The 23,969-nt window shown below is 35.8% G+C and overlaps 1 protein-coding gene across 6 annotated transcripts in view; it reads left to right on the top strand.

Annotated features, from left to right (window-relative positions):
- DMD (dystrophin) overlaps window positions 1-23,969 on the top strand; it is a 2,416,375-nt gene that overhangs the window by 701,912 nt on the left and 1,690,494 nt on the right. For all 6 annotated transcript variants that reach the window (XM_053581215.1, XM_053581214.1, XM_053581218.1 and 3 more), the window contains 2 exons: window positions 13,830-14,018; window positions 14,778-14,959. In XM_053581215.1, the coding sequence (XP_053437190.1) occupies window positions 13,830-14,018; window positions 14,778-14,959 (371 nt within the window). The remainder of the gene's footprint in view (window positions 1-13,829; window positions 14,019-14,777; window positions 14,960-23,969) is intronic.

Genomic DNA, 23,969 nt, shown 5'->3' with positions numbered 1-23,969 from the left:
TAAATAAGTCTAGTTAGTTAAAATAATTTGGTTAGAAATTATAAGTCCAGCAAGAAACATGACATAAGGGTTAGCCTTCCCCCAATAGATTGTTAATTAAAACAATGGTGTATGCAGTAAAAGTGGAGCTAGGCTGAAGCAAGGGGCTGTTGCATGGTCCTAGTGGTTGAAGGTGGAAAGACTCCCAACCGAGCTGCACTTTAAAGAACTTTCTCTTTGTGTTTTGACTGTTTATTTTTCCCTCATCCTCTCATATAGAGCAGCCACTGGGAGAGAACTCATGGCCTAGTTTGGGGCCGGTCCCTAACACTGGTCTACTTTTACCAGTAGCGCAGAGAACTTTTTATTACTTCCTGTGAGGAAGAGGACATAATTTGCAGCTGATAATGAAATCGACCAGAGTCTTCCCAGGGCTTAATACCATTAGCACTTTCATTACAAATGGCAAGCTCTAAAATCATTAAACAAAGCATCTCTTTTCTTGAAGAGAATAGGGAGACCACACTGCACTGAGTAAGGCAGCAAGTGAACTCAAAAGAGGTGGAATATGCTATTTCTGCTCTGTTCTGCTATGGAAAGATGCTGTGAGTCTGGCTTAATTCCCTTAGAGAAAATATCTTCATATTAATATGAAGAAAGTTGGAATATAGTCACATGCCATGTGCTAGGTAAAATTCATTATTTTATTCAACAAATACAGAGTCTGTCAAATAGTCAACAAAATAAACCAACTCCCTTCTTTTATAGAGTTTCCATTTAATCCTCCCATGAGGTTTTTTCTGAAGACTATACTATACCATTGTTTAGGAAAAAGAAAAGACAAAAGTATGTAAAATAATTAAAGAGAAAATCCACAGGATTTAGTGATACATGTGAAAGGGGGTGAAATAATCCAAGTTTCTTGTGTACATTAAAGAAGTAGAAATAGGGTGACGCCTGTGGCTCAGTGAGCAGGGCGCCGGCCCCATATACCGAGGGTGGCGGGTTCAAACCCAGCCCCGGCCAAACTGCAACCAAAAAATAGCCGGGCGTTGTGGCGGGCGCCTGTAGTCCCAGCTGCTCGGGAGGCTGAGGCAGGAGAATCGCTTAAGCCCAGGAGTTGGAGGTTGCTGTGAACTGTGTGACGCCACGGCACTCTACTGAGGGCAATAAAGTGAAACTCTGTCTCTACAAAAAAAAAAAAAAAAGAAGTAGAAATAGCCAGACTTATAGGGAAAATGTACCCATTTGGGAAACATTTTTTAAATTAGTGGAATTTTTTTGGTAACCAAAAATATAATTGAACTAAATAAACTCCTCTTAGTTAACTTTCTATCATGGGTTGCACTACATAAGAACAATGAGGCAATTGAAGTGATTTTTTTTAAAGGTCGCATGGGAAAGGGTGATGTTGACTATTAATAAAAATTTGTTGTCTATTATTTTTGAGCCTTTCATTCACCTTTGAAGTTAGTGTCATCCATATGCATTTTCAGGTTTGTGCCAAGAATCCGAGATTAAATAACTTTGCCAACCACACACTATAGAAACTGAACTTGACTTTGGGGTTATTTTACTCGAAAGTGAGAGACTTAAAAGTTTCCTGAGTACAGGCGCTGGTTCCACGCACTATGATGCCTTCGAGACATGTCTGTATACAGGTATGAAAGTGGGGAAGGAGAAGACAGTGTGATTTTAGAGAAGGCTGACTTGGACATACAATAGAAAGGGAAAGTGACCCATTAGGGTTAGTTGAAGAGGAAGAGATTGGAGAGAGAAGAGGTAATCAGTGGTTGGAAGTTCTGAAGTAAATGCAGAGGAATTAAACATAAGAAGTAATTAGATTTTAAGAAGATAGGCAACTATAGCCAGAGAATCAAAATAGATTTGCTACCTGTGTTTTGTCAATAAAGTTTTATTGCCCCATAGCCATGTTTATTGACTTACGTATTGTTCACGGCTGATTTTGTGCTACAATTTACAATGACAGAGCTGGGTAGATGGCCTGTAGTGGCCTACAAAACTAAAGATATTTATCTGGACCTTTACAAAAAAAGTTTAAGGTTTAAGGACTCTTAGATTATATAATAACAAAAATATTTTTCTTTTTTTCAATAAAAGATGAAGTGATGAGGCTAAAATTAGTACAGGTGTTGATGCTTGTCTGTTTTGGAGAAATCTATCTTGATAACTTCTAATTTATTTTAATATAGATTTATATAATAGATGAATACATTGCTAAGAATACTATAAATGATTTGTGAAATAAAACAAAATTTAAAAAAATTGACATGTAGAAATACATAATGGTCCATTTTCCTTCATGGCTCATTATTGAATAGTTTGTATAGGTTATAATAAACTCTATAGACTATAGTCATTTGGGAAGACATTATTTCAGTAGTAGTGCAGCATTTATTTATTTATTTATTTATTTTGAGACAGAGTCTCTATTTATTGGCCCAGGCTAGCGTGCTGTGGCAGCATAGTTCACAGTAACCTCAAACTCCTGGGAGTTTGCCTCAGCCTCATGAGCAGCTGGGACTACCGGCACCTTTTCTACTTTTAGTAGAGATGAGGTCTTGCTCTTGCTCAGATTGGTCTCAAACTCCTGAGCTCAAACAATCCATCTGCCTTGGCCTCCTAGAGCGCTGAGATTACAGGTGTGACCCATTACGCCCTGCCTAAATCGCAGTGTATCTTAATGTGGATCATAATGAGTATTCATGACATGCATATTTGGTTTTGAAAAATTTGGTAAGTGAAAACCACTTGCCTATAGCAATTTACTTTTCAAGTATTTTTATTTTAAAAGTATAGTACAGTGAAAAAACAAAAAAAAAGTATAGTACAGTGAGTCAATTTTTTTTAAGATGTTCCTAAAGGACTGATTAAAATAAATAAGACTTAGTATTTTTGCATTAGGCCTATTGGAAAGTTTATGCTACTGTTACATTGAGTATTAAGGAAAATAATATTAAGAATTTATTTTGTTTTCCAAGATGTTTTGTAAGTATTTTAAGGTTACTTTAAAGAAATCTCTGATTTGGGAAATTACCAACTTACATAAATTCTGACAAAATATTAACTTATAAATTTATTGAAATATACCAAAACCAATATAATGTGTTCATCTTTCTTGTTTCAAATTTGTAGATTTCATGATATTCTCCCAGCCCTTCAGAATGACAAGAGGGAATGCGGGTTTACTGGAGAGCCCATTTACCATCTCACACCTCATAGTTTTCTCATCTTAGAAATAGGCGCTTTTTATTAGGGTATTTATAAAGATTATATGAAATGCTTTATGTCTATACAGAGCATATTCTTCTTAGTAAAGTATCTCAAGAAAGGAAGAAAGCCGGGCGCGGTGGCTCACGCCTGTAATCCCAGCACTGTGGGAGGCTGAGGAGGGAGAATCGCTTGAGCTCAGGAGTTCAACCACGCCCACTGCACTCTGCTCAGGGGCATAGGGTGGGACCCTGTCTCAACAAAAAAAAAAAAAAAAAAAAAAAAAGGAAGAAAAAGTATCCAATGTACTCAGCCCTACTATGAAACTAATTTATGGCTTTCACATGAAAGCTATAACCCAGTTATAATTTAAGAATATGAGGAAGGGGGAGGGGGATGGGAGGGAAGGGGTGGATGGGTGGAAGGAGGGTGATTGGTGGTTCTATACCTGCAGTGCATCTTACAAGGGTACATGTGAAACTTAGTAAATGTAGAATATAAATGTCTTAACACAATAACTAGGAAAATGCCAGGAAGGTTATGTTAACCAGTGTGATGAAAATGTGTCAAATGGTCTATAAAACCAGGGTATGGTGCCCCATGATTGCATTAATGTACACAGCTATGATTTAATAAAAAAAGAAAATTAGCAAGCTTGATAACCTTCATAAGCTATATAATAAATTCATGATAAAGTTGTTTTACATAGGAATTTGATGTTTTTCTAATATATTATTGTAAAATATGTTAAAAGAAATCTTTTACAGTAGGTTATTACCTTATTCTATGGACTTTTTCTAAATCTTTTATTATTTTCTCTAAATTTCCATTGGTTTAGAAGAGTTTCTTATAGCAATTATTCTGTTTATTCTGGATTTTATGAGAAGGTTTGTATTACTTTATATATTATAATGGCTGAGACCAAAATTTTCAGGAGAAAGGCAAGAAAAGAGGAAGGAAAGTAATAAGAGATAGCAAAAACTTACAAAGTAAATGTATACCCATGATATAAAGGGTATAATTAGAAAAGGAAAGTAAATATACATATATGTGTTCTATGTGTGTTGTTCTATGCATATATACATACACACATACATTTGGGGTCTGACACTTAAGTTTGTGAACTTTCCTCTGTGTGTTTGTTGACAGCACTGTGCAAACAACTAGGTAAGGTTTCATAACCTTGACATATCAGGGTCTCACAGTTGTGTTAGTGTTGCTGTATAGCAATGTCTTGCTGAATGGCATTCATTATTGTTGTGTGATTTTGTTTGCTGTGGCAAGAAAGTTGGAGCTTGAATCAGCAATGAACAAACATTCATAAATTTCTCGTGAAAGTGAAATTAGGGACATGATAGTACAAGTTTATGAGGATAATGCCATGTAGAAAATGACAGTGTAAAAATGGATTTCTGAAAGGAGAGAAAGTATCACTGCTGAGAGAGATCCCAGCAGCCGTTAATGAGCAGAACTGATAAAAACATTGCAAAACTTTATTGAATTGTGCCCCAAAATCTTCAGCTGACTGTGACAAACATAGCAGACCAAGTAAACATTGATAGAGAAACAGGAAAATCTTAATTGAAAATCTCAGCCAGCAACTCATGGCTCTTACATCATTACAATGTAGCAGCTCACATAGCACTGTCTATGAGGGAGATTTCAGCCAATGAATGAATAAATCTATTGGAACCTGATCTGTCCCCCAGTGACTTTTTTTATTTACCCAAAGATAATGGAAATATTAAAAGGAATATAATATTTTTGAAAAAGTCTCACTCTGTAGCCCTGGGTACAGTGCCTTGTCATCATACTACACAGCAACCTAAAACTGTTGAGCTTAAGCAATCCTCTTGCCCCAGCCTCCTGAGTTGCTGGGACTGTAGCATGCACCACCACACTCAGCTAATTTTTCCATTTTTAGTGGAGACTGGGTCTTGCTTTTGCTCAGGTTGATGTCAAACTCCATCTTGACGTCCTAGAGTGCTAGAATTACAGGCATGAGCCAGTGCACCAAGCCTGAAAGGAAGACATTATGATAACATTCATGACATTACAGGTAACATGATGACAGTTTTGGCCATTCCAGAAGAAAAGTTCCAAAGTTGCTTTGAAAGGTAGACTAGGCATAGCTTCCCAGGGAAAATACACTGAAGGTGATGGTTATAATATTCAGCGATGAGGTATATAAGCATTTTTTCTAGGATGAGTTCCCAATCTTAATTTATGACCTCATATATATGAATTCTCAAAGGGAATATTAGGGAGAAATACATACATAAAACATGAATATTTTATACCAGGATACTCCTTTTTATGACACGGCCATCGGTTGAAACATATTTTATGTGAATCCTTAAATTAGAAGCAGTAATGACTTTTAATGAGAAATTAAAATTACCCAGAGTAACTTAATTCAGCAAATATTTCTTATCTTTGTGCTATCTTCTATTAACAATAGAGGTAGGGTTGCATGCCTCTTGGAACATAAAGACTGGTGTAATATCTAAAGATACATAGATTAAAAACTAAGGATGCAAAATGAACTTCAACCCTAATTAGAGTATGTTTTAGAGAGTGGGGGTATATTATCAGAGAGACATTCAATTTTATGGTAGAAAGCTTATTTTAAATTTACACATTAACTTTGACCAATGCGTATTTTTTATAGTAAAATCTCCACCGTTAGAAACTTAGGGTATGCTAGTGTGTTACATGGCACAGGTCTTGTGGCAGTAACAAAGAAACAAGGATGGATTGTTTCATCAATCAAGTGTATTTCTTGATGAAACAATCAATCACAAAGCAAGTGTATTTCTATTTCAGAATTATTTCTGAACTCTGTCTAAATGATAGTGGTCAAGGCCTCGTAAGGAAAGCTGTGCTCATCTAGGGATCCAACATTCTTTTGTCTAGTTGTTCTATCTCTTAAATGCTACCTTTATCCTCATGATTCATGATACTTTGCCATAGTCATGTCTGTATTGTGGCCTCTGGGAAGGAGGAAAAGGCAAAGAGAAGAGTGTGTTCATTCCCTTTTAGTTCTTAATGGTGAAATTTCATGTATTCTAGCCTACTGACCAAGAATTGGGCACACACCACACTGAACTACAAGGAAAGGTAGAAACTTTAGTAAATATTCTAGATAGCCAAATTGTCCCCTCATGTTCTACTGCTATATACAAAGTAGAGAAGGACAGCTATTGAAAAATTAGTAGTCCTTGCCAGGGCCTGTTTTTTTTTTTTAGGACTTGAAATGAAAATTTTTGGTTCCAGAATTTTTTGTTTAATAGGATTTCAAATGAGACAAAAATATATATACATGTACATACGAACACACACTCATGAATATACATATGATAACGTGTGATACATATCAATTGTTTGTATTCTTAAACGCAGCATCCTAAGCACAATAGCAGTTCTGTGAGAGATTCTGTCATAGTGAAGAAGGCAAATGATAGTGTTACTAGAAGGCATAGAATTTGAATGGTGGTCTTGGCACATTTCTTCCTTTAGAAAGTATTAGTTAACTTTATATTTTGCTTAGCTTCAACTGATTTAAAAAAAGAGCATTTGTATTAACAGTGGGCTGTATTTTAAAGCTGTCTTTCTGGTCTCCCCTTCTTTTGTGTGATAGTGTATGTGACTTGCATCCATACATTTGAACTTGACATTTAATTTCAGACTCATGGACATAATGGAGTCCAGGTATTTTCTTTTTCTTTTTTTTTTTTTTTTTTTTTTTATAGAGACAGAGTCTCACTTTATGACCCTCGGTAGAGTGCCGTGGCACCACACAGCTCACAGCAACCTCCAACTCCTGGGCTTAAGCGATTCTCTTGCCTCAGCCTCCCAAGTAGCTGGGACTACAGGCGCCCGCCACAACGCCCAGCTATTTTTTGGTTGCAGTTCAGCCGGGGCCAGGTTTGAACCTGCCACCCTCGGTATACGGGGCCGGCGCCCTACCGACTGAGCCCCAGGCGCCGCCCCAGGTATTTTCTTAATAGCTTCAAAATGATAGACTCTAAATTTGTGAAGATGAAGACAAGAAAAATATATGCAGTTTTATTTAGTTTTTAGGAAGCTATCTAGGCTATTTTGTGCAAGTGGTATTTAGATTCTGAACTCACTTTATTCATTAATAGAGGTACAGCAAGTTGTGGTAAAGATGTGTCTTTTGGGATCCAAACAATTAAATGTTAAACCTCAGCACCACCAATTACCTTTGTGCCTTTTGGCAAGTTACTATAATAAATTCTTTCTGTTCCCATTTCTTTATCCTACTATTCCCTGTCATCCTGACCTGTTATGGTAAGAAATGATGTAATGCACATTAAATGGTTAGCAAATTGACTGACACCAACTACCCAATAAATAGTGGCAGTTGTAGTTATTGCTATTTTATATGTAGTTGTGTTGTTGTAATTGTTATTTTAATGTCGCCATAATCGCAACCAGATTTTTTTCTAAACCCTCATTAGGGTTTTATTTTGAACTGCATTTTAGATACTAGCAATATTAAAAAGTGCCTATTTAATGTTGTCACTAGATTGAATGCCATGTACAATGCCGCATGATGGATTAATTTCTCATAAGTCACTTCGGTAATCATTTTTCATGCTTTGAACAATGCCCTGGTTTACATGTTATATCTCTGGGAAAATACAGTAGCAATGTGGCAAGAATATTTCCAGATACTAATCCTGGTTCCTCTGAACTGCTCTTCTGTTATTTAATAAAAGAACCACTTGGTTATCCCTCTATAATCCTTTAGCTCTGAAATAATCTTTTACTGAGGGATAAAAAGATTATAGAACACACCAAAAAATTTCACCGTGCATGCATTGACTTAGACTCCACAAAAAAGAAGTAAGATATATTTAAATGAACTAAAAATGATAAAATTTTCAAATGTTCTTGGAGCATGTGAGAACAATAAATTTTTTTTTATTCAGTTTAAAACAGATCACATTTTAAGGCTGAATGTGGAGAAATTGCTAAAATAGATCAGTTTCATCAATGATATAAAAGTACTCAATAATAGACCGTGCCCTCTCGAAATGTCCCAGCTATTTTCTAAGAGGTTTGTCGTTTGCTGGATTGCTGGTTTCACTACCTATATGTAGCCACTTGATGACTTATCTCAGTTTGAATTGCCCAAATCATGCTTCCAAAAATACACACAGCTCGTTCAACTGTTTCCTCATAAAAATCATTTGGCTTTTCAATGAAGATTGCCCCCTAAACACAAGCATTTCATAGCATTTCTTGGGATCTAGAATATGCTTAGGATTTTATACGCACTATCTCATCTAAGCTTTCCAGCAACTCTATGGATATATAGGTACACATTTTTTAAATTTTTCTTGTTTTATAGATAGGGAAACTGAGGTATAGGTAGTTAAATCCCTCACCCGAGATCAGACAAATAGAATACTAGATTTTTAAAATATGTTTATGTGTAGCATAGTATCAGGGTTTATTGCTCTGTACTTTATTAGGACAATTTCTAATCATAGAAGTTCTGTGGCTAGGAATTTCTATGACTAGAAATTGTCACTAGAGATGACTTGCCAGAATCCTGGAAATTGTAGGACTAAAAGTGATAGTTGTTTATTTTCCCTCATTGCTTTACCTTTCTGTTTCCTAGTCCTCCACCTTTACCCATGAGCATTGTGTTGAAGGAACATAGGTGACAATTTCTATGGCAGTAAAAAAGCCTGTGAAGTGTTTGGCTAATGTTGGATAAACTTGAGTGTTCTCGATTTTGAAAACAATCAGAATTGTGTCACCCATTCATTGCTTTGCCTCTCATCATAATCGTTATTTGTCCAATGTACTGTAGAGAAACAAACTACTGTAATAAAGACAAAAATTAAAGTAGTATTGAAGCGTAGGGAAAAAAAGTTAGTTCCAGTTGATGATACTGGCATCTCCATTCATGAAATGATTGGTGTTTATCTTATCTTCTGTGAATAGCAAAGATCAAGTTCTCTACAGAATTTCCATTGATGGTATGATATGTATTAACTGGTTTCATAGCTGAGGTGCAATTTGAAATTCTATGATGATGAAAACATATTTTGGGGTGCAGAAACTGAAAACATAACCATCTCTAGCTTTCTTTTTTTTTCAAATGCTCTTTTTAAAGATAGTTTTATTTAAAAATGTGTTTTATCTCAAGGGTTCTGTTTAACATGTACAACTGTAGAATTTAAATTCTGTCATGAGTTTAGTTTGAAATTCAATAGCCATTTTTAATTTTATTTCATGAACAGCAAGAGAAAAAATTTCTCCGAATTTTAATCTCAACTCAGAGCATATATACATATGCACATTCTTAGACACACATATATACACATCTGAAACAAACATTCACTGAACAACACTAATCCTTAGTATAACTGACAGAGTGATAATTTTTAGTCTTCTATTTAAAAAATATTCCTGGTCATAACCCACTAAAATGATTTTGTGAATCACTGATGGATCATGACTTACAACTTGAAAAACAGTGGTCCAGAGAAAAGGAAGAATTACGCAGAGCCAAGATGACAATTTTAGATCATAACTTTATATGCATAGTTGAATAAATAGTATATTTGAATTTATGGATAGAAACAATAGTTTAGTTATTTATATAATTGTACATAGTTTATTCATGTTTGAAAAATTAGCTTTAATAAGGTTGTCTTTAAAAAGTTCTCGTTTTAGAAAATCCTCAGAAGAAACATTTATGTTAAAAATTTATGATTATTAGACATTATGTCTTTGAGTATAAAGATATGACTTTTAATATGTTCAACAGAAATTTAAGCTCATGTAAATATCAGCAAGTCAAAGTGTTTAATATTTTCATTCAAATTCCACGCTGGTAAAATATAATATTGTTTTACTTGAGTACCAGGCCTATTTATAGCTTATCATTTGGAGAAGATTATTCAAACCCATGATTGTTAATGATTTTTAAGAACTCTGAAATAGGAGGTAGGTTGAGGTTCAAGTATCAAAAAGAGCTGACTTTAAGAAATCATGTTTGCTCATAAGATTTTTGGACTATGTTTTTCTACAGTAATTATCTGGCTCCTGCAATCTGGGCAGGACTTAAGAAGGTCACCTTGAAACAGGTTATGTTTCAAAACAGTTCTTATGTATACAGGAATGTGGTAATAATTAAAGCTATAATATACGTTACAAGGTGCTTATACAAGGTCAGGTATTCTGTCAAACATTTTAACACTTTTCTTTAATACTTACCACGCTCTTAGTAGAAAATATTACTGTTCCCATTTTACGTATGCCGAAACTATGGCATATGTAGGGATAAGTAACTTGCCCAGGGTCAAAAGATTTCAGGTCAGAGTCAAATTTCAGCACCAAGTCTATCTCTACAGCTTTAGATTTAACAATAATATTCTACTGTGCATAATAAATCTCCCTTCTCCTCTCACTTCTAACCCAGAAAAGGCAAAATGTTCACGACTGGATTGTACTTTTCTTTAGCCTACACACTGGGTTGGCTACATAATTTTTAGGACCCAGTGAAAAAGGAAATTCAGGGCCCCTTGTTCAAAAAGCAGGAAAAGAATGCCATTAAAATTCCTAAACTATAAAGCAGTTTATTCGACAATCTCTCAACTTGTCATGGTGTTTTTATTTGCTATTTAACATTGTACTAAATCGAATTAAAATTTTAGAGTATTACCCTGAATTTTCCTATTCATTGTTATGTCATGCAATTTCTGTTGTAAATGCAAATATAACAGCATCTAAGTCATGTAGAATCACCAGCGTTACATAAGTCATATCTTGTAGATAGCGCATGCGTATGTATTTCCTTCTTACCAGGATGTAGAAACATTGAACAACTAACTCCACTATTTTTATTGCACTTTTTGTTATGTTTAAATTCAACCAATACTCTCTACCTTCAGTTTATTAAAGAATACGGAAGGACTGAAACAGAAAGGAACTATAGGTTTTCCTACCTTTCTCTTTCTTTTAGTGTCATCAATTTCAGCATAAGTGGGTGGCTAATCCAGGAGCATGCCATGAGGAAGAAAGACTATGATAGAGTTTGCTTGTTTATGTGGTTTTTTTTAAATTGCCTCTTTCTTTCTTTTCTTTCTTTTTCTTTCTTTCCTTTCTTTCACCCAGTCTCACTCTGTCGCATTGGGGCCCTGGATAGAATGCCATGGCATCATCATAACTCATAGCAACCTCAAACTCCTGGGCTCAAGTGATCCTCTTGCCTCAGCCTCCAGAGTTGTTCACCTCACCTACCTGGCTAGTTTTTCTACTTTTAGTAAGACAAGGTCTTGCTCTTGCTCAGGCTGATCTTGAACTCCTGAGCTCAAGGAATCCACCTCCCAAAGTGCTAGAATTACAGGCATGAGCCACCATGCCCAGCCAGAATTGCCTCCTTTCTGCATTTGAATCATGATCTACTGGGGCTGTTAGTGTCCTCATTTACTCCATCATAGACATAAGGGACATAGACTCTCTGAGTCATGTTGAAGTCCCACAATATTGTAAATTCACCAGAATTCTAGCGCACAGGGCATTGAAAATACTGTATGCATATGGGGCAAGTACATAGTGCATCTGTGTCCTCTGCTCATTTGCACACCTCATTGTCCCACTGGACATCACTTACAAAACCTAAATTCAAAAATAGAATTATTAATAATTTCAGAATGGTAGCAGCAAATAAAAAAGGGTTCCTTCTGAGCTCATAACCCTCCACCTAAACGCATGTCTCAGCCAGCCCTTTTTGTACCTTTTCTCCTTAATGCTGGCTTTGATATATATTATTAATAGTATTCAGAGATAGAAGGGATGGATCATGGAACTTGTTTTGCTAAGACCTTCAGAAATTGTCTTGCCCTGGCTGAGGGGATCCCATGTGAACAGGCCTCTCAGAGAACTTATGCACAGTTTGAGAAACTAGAATTGGACCATTTTGACTCATCAGGATGACCTATTTTTGCCAGTTCTCTATAAAGTGGAAAAGAGTGCATCATTTGATGAAAAGATCACAGCAACAATTATCATTGTGCTTTGTCATCTTAAAGGATTTAACAGTTGGGGAAGTGTACAATATTAATGTTTAAAAATTGGAGTATTTATTGGAAAAGCACCCCCAAGTTGATCCTGGCAGTTCAGTGGATTAAGGCCCAGTATTAGGAAGGACAGGAAATGCAAGGCAGGCATATCAAGGGAGAATCATCAAAGGTTGGGCTTTCTCTAGGCAAGACTGTGAAATCCCTCAAGTAGCTTCTGATTATTCTTCACTGCCTTTGCTTTCTTTGCAAAACTTTGTTATGGCCCAGTGCTTGCTTGCAATATGCTGGATGCACAGAATTTTCCTGTCTAAATATTTCTCCAAATTTTTTTTGGCTGTGCTCAAATCCCTAAACAGTCTGTGTCCCTTGCCTCAGTACAAAACCCTCCTGAGTTAAATCCCCAGCAACATACTATGAATGTACTTGACCTAAAGGAAAACTTAGGCAGACTTTTTCTTTACTCAAAGGTTTGTCATTGTTGATTGCTCTAAGGTTAAAGCAGCAGACACATAAGTTATTCCAAGAGTTCTCTCCTATCATTTGATAGTATGGATCCCATCACATCTGAATCTCTGCGAACATGCAGCCAGGTTTAGAGGTCAATGTTGCATTGTGTAAATTACCTTGCCTCTGTTATTTCATCTCAGGTGGTGGAAAGTTATGGCCATGCACACCACTCTAGCCAGTCCAAAGGAATTCTTCCTCATCAGATGCTTCCAGTCAATTTACTTCCTTTTATATGCCTTTGAGATAGATAATAATTTAAGAGTCATAAGACCAATTTTGTGATCACCTCTTAGCAATTCCTTCATAGTGTGGCCAGGATCTTCTCTCTAGAGTTATGGACACTTAGTTTTGGGACATAGTAGAAATTCCAAGACAGCTATTTGGAATATCGGTATCCTGCTAATTAAATTGGGTAAATAAAAAAAATGCTAGAATGTATTGTCTGTAAGATAATGTCTTGGTATGTATGTAAACCATGGCCTTCTGTAAGTAAAGTCTAATTCACATATGTCGTTAGCTGATCAGAATTTTAAATTCACCCTTCCCTGTTATTGTCTTACCGATACCTTTACTGGTCTGTCTGGAAACATTTGGAAATATTTTCTTAGCTAGGGTCTCTCAGGAAGAGATGTTTTCTTTAAAGCTGTTGTGGCAGGATATGAATATAGTTCCAATAATGCATACATGTATATGCGAAGGAGTATAAATAAGAATTGAAGAACGTTAATGAATGGATGAAAATTCATAGCATTTAAAATGCAACATGAAGAGATGATACATTAATTCGCTCTTCATAGTGTTCCAGAAGAGCTTTAATAAAATACTAACAGTGTGTGGATTTGGACTGCTATTTGGAAATGTCTGTGTGTATTTGTGGGATGTTATGATGCGGGCTCACTACTGCATGTATCTGCTTTCACATCTCTGATGATGCAAGTAGATGTTTCTAGCATCTTAAATATTTCATTCAATTTATCATGTAATGCACTGGAACGGTCTGCAAAGATACTAATTGTACAACACCCAACTTATTTTATTGTTCAGCATTTGGGAGCTCCTGAAGACAAGTCACTTGGCAGTTCATTGATGGAGACTGAAGTCAACCTGGACCGTTACCAAACAGCTTTAGAAGAAGTGCTCTCATGGCTTCTCTCTGCTGAGGACGCATTGCAAGCACAAGGAGAGATTTCTAATGATGTAGAAGAAGTGAAAGAGCAATTTCATACTCATGAGGTAAACCAAAACATTGATTTGTGAACCTCAGCACATGACTTGTCATAATGGCCGGTCTTTGTTTTCTCAATGACTCTATTGGTTCTTTGTAGTTTGGAAATTTAGCTGGGAGATGGAAACAATTGTTCATATGCTTGGGTTACAAGAGCAGACTGTGAGGTTCTCCTTTGGAAAACAGCCCCAGAATGTGTTTGCTAATGACTATATGGGAATAAAAAGTCCAGCTTTCTTCTGTGTCAAGGCAATACTGCTGCATAAGTTATGCTTCTGAGTACCTATATAGTATTGGGCTGAAGTACCCTCAGTGGGGTACTTTCCCTGAGACAACATACCTTTTATCTTCTTTTTTTTTTTTTTTTTTTTTTTTTTGCTGGGGCTGGGTTTGAACCCACCACCTCTGGCATATGGGACCGGCGCCCTACTCCTTGAACCACAAGTGCCGCCCTATCTTCTTTCTTTTCCTTCTCTTTCCTGCTAAGTTTAACTCTCTTGCCGATTTGCCTGGGAGCTCGTCCTTAATCAATGACTTGCCCTGAAAACTTTATCTCGGGATCTGCTTCTGCAGAAGGTGACCTGAGATCATTTTCCTTAATTCCTATTAGAAATAACATTGAGTTTTCTTAAATAAAAATTAAAATACTTTTACTGGGAATATAAATCTAAATGGGCTACAAGTTATAATTGCAAAATAAAATAAAATCCAAAACCAAAGTAATTGACCCAGAGTTCTCATTACCGTTGTTAATATTTCTTTGTTAGGGATACATGATGGATTTGACAGCCCATCAAGGATGGGTTGGTAATGTTCTGCAATTGGGAAGTCAACTGATTGGAAAAGGGAAATTATCAGAAGACGAAGAAGCTGAAGTCCAAGAGCAAATGAATCTCCTAAATTCAAGATGGGAATGCCTCAGGGTAGCTAGCATGGAAAAACAAAGCAAGTAAGTCTTTATTTATGTGTGATTAAGAAAAATAGCACTTGGGCAGCACCTGTGGCTCAGTCAGTAAGGCGCTGGCCCCATATACCAAGGGTGGTGGGTTCAAACCCAGCCTCGGCCAAACTGCAACAGGAAAATAGCCAGGCATTGTGGTGGGCGCCTGTAGTCCCAGCTACTTTGAGAGGCTGAGGCGAGAGAATTGGTTAAGCTCAGGAGTTGGAGGTTGCTGTGAGCTGTGATGCCACAGCACTCTACCAAGGGCAATAAAAGAAAAAATAGCACGTTTTGGAATTATACTATTATTTTGGTGCAGATTAATGATTACGTTGGGATTGTCAGTCTGTTACCGAGGCGTGCAGCTTGTTCTTCACGAGACGGTATGGTTGGGTTTTCACGTCAATACCATTTTAGTTTTCACTTTTTTAACTGGAATGGAGATGGTGTATAGATAGACTGCTATCTAAATAACTGTGCTTTAGGAGTTGCCAAATTTTTGTCATAGTGATTATTTTCCAGTTTTTCTCCAAAATTGTGAGCATGGAAGCATGCAAAGGAAACCGCACACGTGATATCACCTATTAGCTATAGTTGGAACTTCTCCTCTAAAGGAAAAAGTAAAACTCAGAAGCATTAAAGATTTACTCATTTGTTTATGGAAATCCTCTTGAAAAAAAATTACTCAGCTCTTCTTGGAAATTCTTATTTAAGTACAGTATGGCTGTGAATTATTTTCAGGAATATAATTGACAAAAAAGAGTTTTTGAGACATTCCTGAAAATAGAGTGTTTTTTTTTTTTTTTTTACAAAGGTAACAAGCAGATCTCATATCCTGGATGTGTTGCTTTGATTTATAAATATTGTTAGGTGTGTATACTCATGTAGAGCCCATTGAGACAAGATAGATTTATTTTTAAATGAAAAGAAATGAAGTGCCAACTGGGGATTTGAATACATTAAGCTAAAGAAATTGTCCAAGTGCCTTAAGCTTACTTAGCCATTATTTATGAAGATTAAAAGCTTTAAAATAGGACCAAAAAAAAAAAAAAAACCTCATTAGATATGCTGGGAGGATTGCTGTTCACCTCCTAAATTATAGTTTGACAATGGGGTGGGGGGAAAACATGTTTCTAAGTTAATGTCTTTTGAAAAATAAGGCACCTGTAAGATAGAATTTTCACAGCTATGTATGTATTCCAAGCCAGGACATACCAGTTTATGTATATTGACATTTTCCCGCTTCTGTGACCATTGAGATGATTGTAAGTAACCCTAAAGGTGAGGTTTATAATAATCATAACTATGGAGTCTGACCCTCACCAGTGCTCACAGGTCACCTAATTTACTCTACCCATTTATCATCATAAACGGTAAGATATAAGCTGCTTACTTTTGACCCTATGTCAATATTCTTCAGGTTACAACTTCTGATTGCAGCAATCTGTATGACTTAACTAAAGCAAACCTCAAAGAAAATGAGCAAGTTTTGAAAATCCAGCCTCTTCTTTTTACTGACCTTCCTATACCAGCACCATTATCCTCTCTATTTTTTCATCCCTTTCTGCAGGCTAAATGCCTCCATTGTTCCCGCAGTCCCTTATTTTAACAGGAATAACAATATGGCATTAATTATTCATGCTAATCAATTAATTAATTGCAGTTTGAAATTGAGTTGCAAGAAAGTATGAACTCAATCTGGAATTAAAAATTCAAGTCTTTCATGCCTCACTTGAAGCACCAGAAAAAAAGAAACTTAAGTCTTTTATTTGTTGTTATAATATTTAAAACAATGTTCATTCAAAAAATCCTCTTATTAGGACAATATCTACCATTAAATGATAGATGACAATGTCACACAATGTGACACACACATTGTGTGTGTGTGTGTAAATTTTATTTCCTTACCTTTATCCCACTGAAGGATGGAAATGCTAAATTGACAATATTATTACTTAACTAAGATTGACATAAAAAATTACTTTCTCCTTCAGTAAGATTTGGGGACATTGGTTTGTGTTAGAGCTTCTAGAATGATTATCAAGACAGCAAGGACAACCCTGAGCTGGCATAGCTTTTTGCAAAAATATCTTATACAGCTTTTAAAATGAGACATTGTATGGAACCACTCATAGCAATAATCTTTTCTGGGTAATTTCTTGAAAAGCAAATATACAAAGTGTTATTTAAAAAAAGTAAATTCAAGAATATTATGAGAGTTTATAAATCACAATGAGCCTTCCATATCATTTTCACATACTTTGCCTGTGTTCGTGCATAAAGCATTTTAAATTCTAAATGAGATAAGCTGTTATGCCAACTTTGCTGGACCTAATTTTTGACAGATTTTGTGGGAAGAACCAAAAGCTGATTATGACAAAAGGATGTTGTCCGTACATAAAAAAAATAATAATTCTAGGTTTTATTTAATACTTTAAATAAATTAAAACTTGTTTAATTTCCAATATCATGATCATATTGGTGATTGGCTTCAATTTGGAGCGTCACTTTGTTTTCATCAGACATATGATAACACTGGAGCAGTAAAATGCTAGTAAACAAAGTGGCTACTTCATACTTTTCATCATCCTGCTAAGGACAAGTTTTGGATAGATCCAGTGGGAAGCCATCATCTCTGCCTACGCCTAGTTTTGGTGATAAGAGAAATGATAATTAACACCAGTACATACATATTACGTGGCCCCCAAGCCGTGCTAGAATTCTTAAGTTGTTATCTTAAAACAAAAATGAACATAAGCTTATATTAAATATTAGAACACTGACATTTAGTAATTATAAGTATCATCTACCAATATATTTACTAGAAACCATCAAACTTTATTTGATATATATTCATTGTGACTGAGATTATACATATCTTATTCATAAATGTGAACAAATATTAATGGAAGACATAAGTTAACAAATACCATTCATTCAAAGCACTGGGAACACCGCAGTGATCTTAAGTATTATGGTCTCAGATTTCCATGGAGCTTATATTCTACAGATGTTGAAAGCCAATGAAAGAAGAACATGAGAAAAACATCAGATCAGACAAGAATATATATACTCTTTCTCTTTTCTTTTTTAAAATTAGATCATAACTGTATACATTACTGCATTTATGGGGTACAATGTGCTGATTTCATATAAAATTTGTAATGTTGATAAACTGATTAACATAGCATTCACCTCACTTATTTAATTGTTGTGTTTAGACATTTATACTCTGCTATTAATTATACTTGACATGTACACTTGCAATATGCACAGTAGGTGAGGATTTTTTTATTTGGGGGGGATTCATTGAGGGTACAAAGAAGCAGGTTACATTGATTGCAATTGTTAGATAAAGTCCCTGTTATAATTGTGTCCTGCCCCCAAAAGGTGTGTCACACACCATGAACCCCACCCCCTCCCTCCTTCTCTCCCCTTCTCCCACTGTGTACTAGGTTGTGAATTGTCCTTATATCAGAATTAAGTACATAGAATTCTTGCTTCTCTATTCTTGCGATGCTGTACTAAGAATAATATGTTCCACTTCCATCCAGGTTAATACAAAAGTTATAAAATCTCCATCTTTTGTAATAGCTGAATAGTATTCCATGGTATACATATTCCACAGATTTTTAATCCATTCCTGGGTTGGTGGGCATTTAGGCTGTTTCCACATTTTGACAATTGTAAATTGAGCTGCAATAAACAGTCTAGTACAAGTGTCTTTATGGTAAAAAGATTTTTTTTTTTCTTCTGGGTAGATGCCTGGGAATTGGATTGCAAGATCAAATGGGAGGTCTAATTTGAGTTCTTTGAGGATTCTCCATACTTCCTTCCAAAAAGGTTGTATTAGTTTGCAGTCCCAGCAGCAGTGTAAAAGTGTTCGCTTCTCTGCACATCCACGCCAGCATCTGAAGTTTTGAGATTTTGTGATGTGGGCCATTCTCGCTGGGGTTAGATGATATCTCAGGGTAGCTTTCATTTGCATTTCTCTAAATAATTAGGGACTATGAGCATTTTTTCATATGTTAGCCATTCATCTGTTTTCTTTAGAGAAGATTGTATTCATTTCTCTTGCCCATTGATATAAGAGATTGTTGGCTTTTTTCATGTTGATTAATTAGAGTTCTCTGTAGATCCTAGTTATCAAGCTTTTGTCTGATTCAAAATATGTAAATATCCTTTCCCATTGTGTAAGTTGTCTATTTGCTTTGATTGTTGTCTCCTTAGGCATACACAGAAGCTTTTCAGTTTAATTAAGTTCCTTTTTAAAAAATTTTTTATTGTTGTTGCAATTGCCACTGAAGTCGTCTTCATAAAGTCTTTTTCCAGGCTGATATATTCAAGTGTTTTTCCCATGCTTTCTTTGAGGATTTTTATCATTTCATGCCTTAAATTTAGATCTTTAATCCATCTTGAATCCATTTTTATGAGTGGAGAAAGGTGCAAGTTCAGTTTCAGTCTTTTACTGGATATCCAGTTCTCCCAACACCATTTATTGAATAGGGATTCTTTCCCCCAGTGTATGTTCTTATTTGTTTTTTTAAAGATTTGGTGGCTGTAAGTCAGTAGCCTTTGTATATACCAATAACAGCCAAGATGAGAAACTAATCAAGGACACAATCCCCTTCACAGTAGCTTCAAAGAAAATGAAATACCTAGGAATATACCTAACAAAAGAGGTAAATGACCTCTATAAGGAAAATTAAGAAACCCAAAGAAAAGAAATAGCAGAAGATATTAACAAATGGAAGAACACACCATGCTCATGGCTAGGAAGACTCAACATTGTTAAAATGTCTATACTTCACAAAGCAATCTACAGATTCAGCGCCATCCCTATTAAAATACCAACGTCATACGTTTGAGACTTGGAAATAATACTTCTTCATTTTTTATGGAGTTAGCAAAAACCTGGATAGCTAAGGCAATTCTTAGTAATAAAAACAAAACTGGGGACATCAGCCTACCAGACTTTAGGCTGTACTACAAGGCTGTGGTGATCAAAACAGCCTGGTATTGGCACAAAAATAGAGACATAGACATCTGGAAACAAATAGAAAACCATGAGAAAACCAATGAAACTAACATTTTACAGCCACCTAATCTTTGATAAACCAAACAAAGACATACACATTTTCTGAACAGATTAAAAGGTAATGTGATAGAGAATGGTCAAGGGGCTACTTTAGACTTTGTGATCCAGGGAGGGTGTTCAAGGATGGTCCCACTTGGTTTGAGATTTGAATGGCAAGAAGGGGCTACTATTGCAGATCAAGAGGAAGAGTATTAGGTAGTGGAAATGACAAATGCAAAAGACCTAAAATAGGGACATTTTCACATGTTAGAGGACATAAAGGGTCCTGTGGGACTGGAGAGTTGCAGATTGGAAGGTTAGGTGGCCAAAGTATTAGATGGGGTTGAAATATAGGTAGGGGTCTAATCACATATGGCAGTGCCAGGGAGAAATGAGAGCTTGCAATTTTAGACCATGTGCAAGAAAAAGCCACCAGAATATTCTGAGTAGGGGACATACAGGGCAAGAAAATCCATCAGTAAGGCCACTCGAAGAAGGGAGGACAGTTACTTGGCCAATTGCCCAGATGTAAGAGATGCTAGTGTCTCAGACCAGCTGGTGGTTATGATCCAAGAGTACCCTGGTATCTTAGCCAAGTAGTTAATTTTAAAACCAGTTCTTTTTATTACTTTTTAGTTCCTTTTTAGCCTTTCTAATAGTCATATATTTTTTTTTTTACTTCAGAAATAAACATCCTTGCCTTGTACATAAAGACACTACCTTTATATACGCTGCATCTATGAAAAACTACAGGATGTCCTAAAAGTTGTGCCTGAAGTCATCATACATGGAGAAAACGGGAAATTGTAGCTAAATGGACCTTTATTTATAAAGTATTTATTGCAAACACATAGAGAATATTTTGTAAAACTTTGTAATGAGTATTTGATAAATAAAGGTCCATTTAGCTACAATCTCCCATTTTCCCTATGTATGATGACTTCAGGCACAACTTTTGGGATCCTCTGTATTCCATTAAGAATTAATAAACAGGGTGGCGCCTGTGGCTCAGTGGGTAGGGCGCCGGCCCTATATACCGAGGGTGGCCGGTTGGAACCTAGCCCTGGCCAAACTGCTACAAAAAAATAGCCGGGTGTTCTGGTGGGCTTCTGTGGTCCCAGCTACTCGGGAGGCTGAGGCAAGAGAATTACTTAAGCCCAGGAGTTGGAGGTTGCTGTGAGCTGTGATGCCACAGCACTCTACCAAGGGCAATAAGGTGAGACTCTGTCTCTTAAAAAAAAAAAAAAAAAAAATTAATAAACAAAACAAGAAAATTTTAAAAAATGTAGAGGCAAAAACATGCCCTTATTTCAGCCTTAGAAAATCTACTTCAATTTACCTAAGGGATGAGCTCTCACTTTCTCAAGCACTTATTTATGCAAACTGGGGTAATACACTTTCCTAGTATGACCCTCACTTTATTTTATAAAATAACAGTCCCATGTGTCCAACGCACCTCTAAAAGATACTGGCTAACATAGTGTATGAAAAAAGTAGCCTGTGAATGGAAGAAGTTACTACAAATATAATCATCATTATAAATAAGATGACTTGCTGTGGGTTAACTATTTTAATCATACTACATCACTTTGCCTCACATATCTTTTACATTTTTTTCCAGCTTTTCTAACTGTCCCACTTATTTATTTATTTTTTTGAGGGAATATGCTTGTGAGTCTTTTTAAGGGAGCATGAGCAAGGGGATTAAAATTACATTTGAAGTTACATGTTCACAATTAAAACATTTAAATATATGCTTATGGAGAAATGTCAGTAAAAAAAAAAAAAATAAGCATACAAATTCTTCCTCCTCCTTTCTAATTCCTTTTTTACTCTACTGCCCTTTAGTTCTTTCCTTTCTAATATCTTCCCTTTCTATTTCCAGTACTTTCACGGACATGAGTTTATGAAGTGATAGTCAATACAAGAAAGAAGTTTGTTAGGATGACTCTAGCCATAAACTAGTTTGGCACCATCATGCTGATAGTGGTCAATTGCAAATCTTTAAAAATGTTTATGAAATTGAAATGAGAGTGCCAAGTGCCACTGGCTTCATAATTAAAATAATTAAAAACAAGACAGTGTCCTTTGATATGCCCGAGTTAGATATTCTTAAGAAGAGTAAGCTAAATGATTTTTGTTTGCTTTGGTTTGGTTTTATGCTGAGGAATACCCTTGGGGTGATAGGAAGTGAAGGAAAGGAAGGAAAAAGACAAAACTTCCAACTGTGGAAGTACAAAAAGACAACGGCATGGGGACCACAGAAGATTTCCTTCTCTATGAATAAACTAATTAACTTGATTGAAAAAAATGCAACCTGCAGAGAGCGAAAGAGATTTACTGACATTTCTATAAGGACTCAGAAAGATAAGCACAGCAAGTCCCATCACCTTCTCTGATCATGGTGATTAGGACGTGCAAGCAGAAAGTAAAACCCTTATATCTAGGGCCAAAAATGCAAGCAAGTCAGTAAGTAGGCCAGGGAAGCTGTATTCTGGTTTATATCAGCAGGGAAATAGATGTGAATGGTTTCTGTGTTGAAAACACAAATCATAACATGGAAAATAATTGTCAATCACTATCGACACTTTGGAGAGAAAATGTGTAACAGATCTGGCTCATCTTATTTATTTCTCCAAATGTCTATTCCCAAACTTGAAATGAGATAGGGTATGTAAGAGTAGATAGAGCAGAAGAGGTGCTGAACAATTGGGTAGGTGGTTTTCTACCAAATACAGTGGCTGACATGGTGCACATGTGCACATAGCAATGAATGGGTGAACAACTGAAATAAACTCTTCAGGTACCTCCAGTATTTGAATTGATCTTGTTGCAGTGAACATTTGGAAGTGCATAATCTCATATTCCTGCTCATGATTTCAACTAACATTTTGGTAATCAATTGTTTTTTTTTATTTTTCATTCACTTCTTCCAGTAAGTCTAAAGTAAAAATTCTTTTTAGACCAAAGTAGTCCAAGCATCAGCAGCGAAAGCATCATCTGAGAACTTGTTTAAAATGCAGAATGTCAGTCCTCACTCTGATCTACACGCTCAGATTTTCTTCTTTTTTTTTTTTTAATGTTTGGGGATTCATTGAGGGTACAAAGAACCAGGTTACATTGATTGCATTTGTTAGATAACCATCTTATAATTGTATCCCACCCCCAAAAGGTGAATTTTTAATGTTACACTATCTCAGGTGATTCCTAAGCACATTTAAGTTTGAGAGGTGCTACGCTAACTGAAATAATTATAAAATAGTATAAATCTATACTCCTCTGTAGATCTCTACTCAAGTATCTTCTGTTCTTATTTTTCTGTCAATTAAAGTGGGCTGAACATTTTAATTACTTTTTTAGAAGTTCCACAAAGAGCACTAGCGATATTTCATTCAGTCCGCATTGATAGCACCCCACGTGTGATTAGTAAAATAGCAAGATTCTGGTGTAAGAATATATAATAGACATAATAGATGAATATTGGGCCCAATAAGAAACAGCAATTATTACCATGTGATAACCTGACAATTAGGTTGCAAGTGGATATGGCCATGATAATTTTCTGCAAATAATGAAAATATTGTGGATTAATGCAGCTAAATGTGGACATCTCTTTTTCTAACAATATCAAGTATGGGGTGCTTATAGTTGAAATTACAAACAGGAAAGCCCAATCTATGCAATTCGTGGAAATGCTAGAGTTGCATTTTTAAGAACAATCCTTTCTCTCAAAGATAAATAATGGTAATCAGAAAAATTAAGTTTATTCCTTTCTTCACCATCCAGCTAACAGTAGTCATCTACTCTGTTCCCAGCACTGTTCTTAGATATTGAGGATATGTCAGTGAACAAATGAAACTAACTCCCTGTCTTAGTGAGTTTACATTCCTAGTGGGAGGAAATAGCCAAGGAAATAATATGTACGTATACGCTTTCTTTATA

This window comes from Nycticebus coucang, chromosome X (genome assembly GCF_027406575.1).
Source record: "Nycticebus coucang isolate mNycCou1 chromosome X, mNycCou1.pri, whole genome shotgun sequence".
In the NCBI taxonomy this organism is placed as follows: Eukaryota; Metazoa; Chordata; class Mammalia; order Primates; family Lorisidae; genus Nycticebus; species Nycticebus coucang.
Note: the sequence above shows the minus strand (reverse complement) of the source record. Positions and strands in the feature narration are given on the sequence as shown.